This window comes from Miscanthus floridulus, chromosome 10, assembly GCF_019320115.1.
Source record: "Miscanthus floridulus cultivar M001 chromosome 10, ASM1932011v1, whole genome shotgun sequence".
Taxonomy (NCBI): Eukaryota; Viridiplantae; Streptophyta; class Magnoliopsida; order Poales; family Poaceae; genus Miscanthus; species Miscanthus floridulus.
The window spans coordinates 80,675,805-80,683,624 of NC_089589.1; the positions used below are offsets into that span (position 1 = coordinate 80,675,805).

Below are 7,820 nucleotides of genomic sequence, written 5' to 3' on the forward strand. Positions count from 1 at the left end.
GCACGCAGATCCTCCTATTAGCATCTTCGAAGACTAGGCCGGCAAATACTCGACAAAATCACCACAAGCATCTCGCTGTCGACGGGAACGTCGCCTACCACCTAAAAGCACAACGACGTAAAATCCTAGAATATTCGCTCCAACGAAGGGTCGGACCCAGGACCTTAGGTGCTGCTGAGGCTCTTATAACTACTAGGCTATATGTCCTTTCGCGACGACGGCGTTGAGAGTTGGTAAAAAAAAAAGTCTTTTACGATTCTTTTTCTCTCGTCTATCCTTTTCCTTTTTTTTTTCTGATGCAAATGCCCTATTGAATGTGGGCCGTCCTTAAGCTAAGCCCAAACCACGAATCCCGAATACCATCTCAGCCCAATTTTGCCTATGGTACCACACTTTCCTCCTGCGCGGGAAGCCGTTACCTGTTGGCGCCAAAGTTTCCCGCCACTCCCGCCTGCCCGCGCCGCCGCCTCCCTCTCATAATACCACCACCCCACTCCGTAGTCCATTTCCCTCTCCTTCCCGCCGCTCCCTAAACCCTAGCCGCGCCCATTGCCGCCGCTCGCCTCACCCTCCTCTGCCCAGTGCCTTCTTGTTCGCCGGCGGAATGGTAAGCGCACGGCCCCTCTGCCTCGTCCTCCTCCCGCGCTTGCGGCGCCGCAAGATCTGATCTCTTCTTGCTGCGGTTGCGTGGCGCTCTCGTCGTGCAGGATGACTCGGAGAACAACGCGCCCTCGACGCCGGGGTCCCCCGGGTTCAGCACCGACCGTTTGCCGCCCAACACCACCAGCCGCGGCGCCACCGACCCGTCCTCCTACTCCGACGACGATGGCGAGGCGGAGGTCGACCCTCACGTGCTCCCCGATGACGACGACCCCGCCGCCGCAGTGGCCCCCGACGAGGACGAGGAGGGGGAGGACCTCTTCAACGACAACTACCTCGAGTAAGCCAACTCGAATCTGACCCGGGGCTGGAGATTTCCGGGGTCTGCTGTTTGTTTTGGGGCGGCTGGGTAATTGGGACCAGGGGATCTGGTAGATGCCGTGGGTTGATTGGCAGATGCGATGGTTTTTTGGCCTGTGGTTTGGTCAGATATCTGCGGTTCTAGGATTTGTTGTCGTTATTTACCTCATAATGTAGGCAAATTGTCGTTTAGAGAAGAAGAAATGGTCAATTTTTGTTGAAAAGATAACGAATTACATTATCCTGAACGTCATATGTTTGTAAGGAGGGAGTACATAAATTGGGGAAAAATTTGTAGTTGAGTAGATAATTGTAGTACTAGAGTAACTAACTGATAGGCTTAACTAATATTTGTTGGATTGATGGAAATGAACTTAAATCTTCTATGTTTTGTCGAAAACAACCGTTGGTCTGACGGAAATACACTTAATCCATCTCGGAATTTGCTAAATTGAAGTGCTTTGCGTGACTCTCTATGCCCATAGGGGCAGAAGCCCACGCTCACCAGCTTTGATGAGAGATTTGTTAAGTGGCTCTGCTGACTTGATGCGAATTTGTGTTAAGTTACACATTGTTATCAAACTAAAGTTACTGTATGTATCCTAAATTGGGAATTTGGACTTGCACAGTTTGCTGCGAGGGTCACTTTTGTTCTTTTTAAATGGCTTATAACGAAGGCATGCATTTTTTACATGATCGCAATGAATAATCCAATCTCCCTAGCCAACACAAACCATTCTATATATCTGCTGACTGTCAGTTTTGAAATTTTTTGTTTCCATATTCAGTCTTTTTCCTTTTTCCTGATTGCAGTGATTACCGAAGGATGGATGAGCATGATCAGTATGAGTCAGTTGGTTTAGACGATTCACTCGAGGATGAGAGGAATCTTGATGAAATCATGGCTGATCGAAGGGCCGCGGAAGCGGAGCTTGATGCAAGGGATGTGAGTACTGGTGCAGCAGCTGACAGGAAGTTGCCACGGATGCTCCACGATCAGGGTAATGACTTCAAGACGAATTTTGGTTTATGTAGGATATTAGAGCAAATATGGTATTTGTATTTTAAATATATGCTCTTGATTAAATCACCAAATGAGTATTTAGTATATGAACTTATGTTGCATCTTTGGGCTCTCGTTCATTTGCATCTGCTTCTTTTGTGATTGGTTTGAAGTTTGACTGGCCACATCCTCATTTGGTGATTTCAGTGTGGTTAATGCTTTCTGTAAAAAAAAACTCATTTTGGAAGATTTGCATATTATACTGAATATTGAGTTGGACTATCTCCATTTCTCCATTTATCAACTGTCGTAACAGAAAATGAATTTTAATTTTTCTTCCTCATGTAGGAAGGAGAGCTGTGTCATTTATATCTGAACTGCAAACGAATTTGTTGCTTAGGAAGTTATTAGTGTTTGTTTGAGTTCATATCCATATAGTAAGCATACAATAGATATTAGCAATCAATCTTCGCTCCGCAGCAGTACTGATTATGCCTGGATATTTATTTTTGAGAACTGATGGTTATAGATTCTTGTAAAAAAGGGTAACATGATTGCCTTAGGTGTAAACTTTTGTAACATATATTAGAAGTCCAAGATTTAGATGTTAGTGACTGAATTCAAAGCTCTTTTCTTCCATGGTGCAGATACAGATGAGGATATGAATTTCAGGCGTCCTAAAAGGCACAGGGCTAGTTTTAGACCACCAAGTGGACCAAGAACACCAAGAAGTGATGATGATGGTGATGGTGCCACTCCAAGTTCACCTGGAAGATCTCAGCGTGGAATGTACTCCGGTGGTGATGTGCCTATGACTGATCAGACTGATGATGACCCATATGAGGTATTGTCATATCGATTTAAACTAGGTTATGCTTTTATTTCAGGACTTGAATTGGTTCTGTAACTACCAATTAAATAGTAAGCCTCATTTTCTGCAGCTCTAAATGACTGTCTATCCTTGAATTGACAATATTTTTTCGGCAGGATGAATTTGATGAAGAAGATGAGATGAACATGTACCGTGTCCAAGGTACATTGAGAGAGTGGGTCACAAGAGATGAAGTCCGTCGCTTTATTGCAAAGAAGTTCAAAGAGTTCCTTCTTACATATGTTAACCCAAAGAACGATCAAGGAGAGATTGAGTATGTTCGGCTTATTAACGAGATGGTTTTAGGTATCATCTGCTTCACATTCTCTGGTTGACATGAAAAAAATGCAACAAGTTTTAGCTGCTATTACAAAGTCTTTGCTTCTCTGACCCTTATCTATTTCTTCTGCAGCTAACAAGTGTAGCCTGGAAATAGACTACAAACAGTTTATTTATATACATCCAAACATTGCCATCTGGTTGGCGGATGCACCTCAATCAGTGCTTGAAGTTATGGAGGAAGTTGCCAAAAATGTTGTTTTTGATCTCCACAAGAATTATAGGAACATCCACCAAAAGATCTATGTCCGAATAACGAACCTTCCTGTCTATGATCAAATACGCAATATCAGGTAAATAACACAGTTTCCTTTGTATCTTTTAGCTTCATGATCAATTTGATTTGGTCTAATGTCCTACATGCCTTTGTTCAGGCAAATCCATCTGAACACAATGATTCGAATTGGTGGTGTTGTTACCCGACGATCTGGTGTATTCCCTCAGTTGCAGCAGGTGAAGTATGACTGTAGCAAATGTGGAACTATCCTGGGCCCTTTCTTCCAGAACTCCTACACTGAGGTCAAAGTCGGATCATGCCCTGAATGCCAATCCAAAGGGCCATTCACAGTCAATGTTGAGCAGGCATGTTACCTTAAACATGTTTTCACAGTTCTGTCTTATTGCTATGTGATATTGATATAGTTTTTCTATGTGGACTATATTGTTAATCCTAGTAAAACTATTTTTTTTCAGTCTTAATACTTGCTTATTCTCCATGCAGACTATATATAGGAACTACCAGAAACTCACTCTTCAGGAAAGCCCAGGAATTGTTCCTGCTGGGCGGCTGCCCAGATACAAGGAAGTAATACTTCTGAATGATCTGATTGACTGTGCTCGTCCAGGAGAGGAGATTGTAATTTTTCTCCACCTACCATTTGTTTTTCAATTCATATTACTTTTGAAATCAGACTGACATTCCGTGCTTGCTGTCTCCAGGAGGTCACTGGGATATACACAAATAATTTTGACTTGTCTTTGAATACAAAGAATGGTTTCCCTGTTTTCGCCACAGTGGTTGAGGCAAACTATGTGGCAAAAAAGCAGGATCTGTTTTCTGCATACAAATTAACTGACGAGGATAAGGCAGAGATTGAGAAGCTGTCGAAGGATCCAAGGATTGGAGAAAGGGTTTGTTGCTCAACTCTTTAATCTCTTGATGAAAATGTGTTATGCTAATATACATTAACTCACTTATGCACCTAACTCACCAGATTGTCAAGTCAATTGCACCATCCATTTACGGCCATGAAGATATCAAGACTGCCATTGCACTCGCTATGTTTGGTGGACAAGAGAAGAATGTGAAGGGAAAACATCGCCTAAGAGGCGATATCAATGTCCTCCTCCTGGGTGATCCAGGCACTGCAAAATCACAGTTTCTCAAGTAAGGACAGTCAATCATTTTTCAGCAGTTCCTTGAGGATGTGCCATTAACTCGCCATCTTGCAGGTATGTGGAGAAAACAGGACACAGAGCAGTATATACAACTGGAAAAGGAGCCTCTGCTGTTGGTCTTACTGCTGCGGTTCACAAGGATCCAGTAACACGAGAATGGACACTTGAGGGAGGTGCACTAGTTCTTGCTGATAGGGGCATTTGCCTCATTGACGAGTTTGACAAGATGAATGATCAAGATAGGTATGATATAACATTTGCATTTGGATGTCCTGTACTATTTAAATTTCTGTATTACTAAAAATGTAATTCTCTTCTGATTGTTTCAGGGTAAGTATTCATGAAGCTATGGAGCAACAAAGTATCAGTATATCAAAAGCAGGAATCGTCACATCTCTTCAAGCTAGATGCAGTGTTATTGCTGCAGCAAACCCAATAGGTGGAAGGTAACTCAAGTTCCATGCATGCCATGTAATACCAGTGATAGTATTAAGAAAGATACTGAATGCAATCATCGTTTATTTCACAGGTATGATTCATCAAAGACATTGACTCAGAATGTTGAATTGACAGATCCCATTATTTCACGTTTTGACGTCCTCTGCGTGGTTAAGGTTTGGAGCTGTTATTCATGTCTGATGTATTTGTTCCATGATCAGTTGTCAATCACTACTGATATTTAATTTTTAAAATGCAGGATATTGTTGATCCATTTACAGATGAAATGCTTGCAAGGTTTGTTGTAGACAGTCACGCCAGATCCCAACCCAAGGGGGCTAACCTTGAAGACAGGGTTTCAACCGATGTGGATGATGATCCACTGGCCGCTGCAAGACAAGCTGACCCAGATGTATGTATCCTATAGCTATTTCAACTGAAAGAACCTCTGACTCTGTTTTGTGGTTCTAACTGAATGTCATATTGTCAGGTCCTTTCCCAAGACATGCTGAAGAAATACATAACTTATGCTAAGCTGAATGTATTTCCCAAAATACATGATGCCGATCTAGATAAGATTAGCCATGTTTATGCTGAACTCCGTCGTGAATCATCTGTATGATATCCTTCCTTCTTAGCCTTGTCTAGGGTTTTGTGTGAACTAAATTTCTGAAGTGGCACCTTTGAAAACAATGAAGTACTAAGTAGTTTCCAACTAACTTTGTAGCATGGCCAAGGGGTTCCTATTGCAGTAAGGCATATAGAATCAATCATCCGAATGTCCGAGGCACATGCAAGGATGCATCTGAGGAGCTACGTGTCTCAGGAAGATGTTGACATGGCCATCCGTGTCTTGCTTGACTCTTTTATTTCAACTCAGAAATTCGGTGTGCAGAAAGCACTTCAAAAGGTAAATTTTTTTGGTATTGAACTGTTATATGGCCATTACATCATCCGATGCTACAGACGTAAATGCATTTGATAATCAATTTTATGTTAAATTGCTCATCTATTTAACAGAAATGATTTACCAGTTTTGTCAGTAAATTTATAAGTCTTGTTGCATATTAAGCTAATAGCATGAGTTGAATCTTGTTGCCCTTTTGTACTAATCAGTCTGGGTCTGGGTAGTCCTTAAACTACTGAATATCTTGCAAACATCAACTAAATTTCTGCTGTCCACAGAATTTCCGGAAATACATGACATTCAAGAAGGATTACAACGAGCTGCTTCTGCTCCTTCTGCGGACACTGGTCAAGGATGCCCTGCACTTTGAAGAGATCATGTCAGGATCAACCTCGCGCCTTACTCATGTGGAGGTCAAAGTGGAGGACCTTAGAAACAAGGTAAGCCTTCATGAGTGCTTCCACACAAAACCGAGCTGAGTGACCACTTTAACATCTGGATTCTGACTTGCCACACCTGTTGACCCAGGCCCAAGAATACGAGATCTACGATCTGAAACCGTTCTTCTCCAGCGCACACTTCAGGGACAACAGCTTCGTTCTGGATGAAGGGCGTGGGATCATCAGGCATCCACTGGCGGAGTAACAACTGGCTTGACTCCTGTCTAGAACGGTAGAACCGGCCTTTGTCGTTACGGCCCTGGGATGAAGTGAACAGCCACAGTGGCCTCCTGGATGAAGAGGGATGATCAGATTCAGATCTGACCTCATTTCCTTTAAGCATACAAATGACACTGGGACAATCGCCTTTTCAGGACTGATTTAGTATCTGTTGTGTAATTGTGTTATTATATTCAAGAGCTTCATATTTAAACGTCTATGCGCTTCGCTGCCATTTAGTCGTAACTGTACGGTGACTCAAATCATTTGTTAGATAAATGATGGGTGTGACTGCAGGCAATAAAAAACTAGGAAAAGAAACAAAAAAAAAATTACAGCCAAATAACTATGTACACCAACAGACATTTAATTTCTAGACAGGTGGCAGTTTCATATATTTTGATTTAAAATGGGTTAAGTATGATTTTTTAGAAATTAAACAAGATCTAGTACGATGAGTAGTGCCTAGCTGGGAGCCAGTGGCAGATTGGAGGCGGGGAACTTGCTGCGTTCCTAGCTCTTTTGTGAATTGTGATGCTCGGTTCCATAGTCCTTTTAGAGACACGTCTTTGTAACAAACTGTGCTTCCCTTCTTAGTCCGGAGGGCTTCACCTCACCAGTGAAGTTGTATTTTTTTTTTTTGGCTTCAGTTCCACGAACGGCTTTCTTGGTAGAGCTAGAGCCATTTTGGTACCCCTTTTTAACAAAACGGCTTTACATCATATGGGGAAAGATGAAAAGACTATATTGCCCTTCACTTTCTATCATTTTTTCGTTTATCACGTAGTCTTCTTTCCGTCGCTTTCTCCCGTGGCTTCGATCGACGGTTTGCCCCCTACACCGGCGGTCCATGCCCCTCCCTAGGCCACTGCGCACCCTCCCCCGTGGTTAGCACGACCCTCCCCAGCGGCCGCCGCGCCCTCCCCGCCACCTTCCCCGGCGACCGACGCGCTCCCTCTACCGGCGACGGCCGCGCCCCCTTGTCCGACGGCCGGCGCACCCCTCCCTTGGGCAGCTACGCGGTTTCCCGGCGGCCACGCGCATCCCCCGCAACCATGCCCCTCACCGTGCGGTGGCCGCGTATGCTCGTGTCGCGAGCCTTGGCTACCCATGCGCCACAGGGGTAAAACAGGTTTCTCTCTCCTCTGGGTACACGTGGACGAGGTGAAGCCACTACTTTTGGCTCTACCTCTCGAAACCTCTGTGAGAGCAGGTTTTTCGGGGCTTCACCAGTAGAGCCGTTTC

At 43.8% G+C, this 7,820-nt stretch overlaps 1 protein-coding gene across 1 annotated transcript; it reads left to right on the top strand.

Annotated features, from left to right (window-relative positions):
* The first annotated feature begins 496 nt into the window (after positions 1–496).
* On the top strand, positions 497–6,793 carry LOC136484952 (DNA replication licensing factor MCM2). Its single transcript, XM_066481911.1, has 18 exons — positions 497–607; positions 708–940; positions 1,774–1,961; positions 2,611–2,807; positions 2,951–3,140; positions 3,247–3,466; positions 3,548–3,755; positions 3,895–4,029; positions 4,113–4,304; positions 4,388–4,560; positions 4,626–4,814; positions 4,901–5,017; positions 5,101–5,185; positions 5,269–5,421; positions 5,500–5,625; positions 5,737–5,919; positions 6,195–6,356; positions 6,445–6,793. Exons 1-18 carry the CDS (start codon positions 605–607, stop codon positions 6,559–6,561), a joined length of 2,871 nt encoding a protein of 956 aa, XP_066338008.1. The 5' UTR covers positions 497–604; the 3' UTR covers positions 6,562–6,793.
* Positions 6,794–7,820: the final 1,027 nt, after the last annotated feature.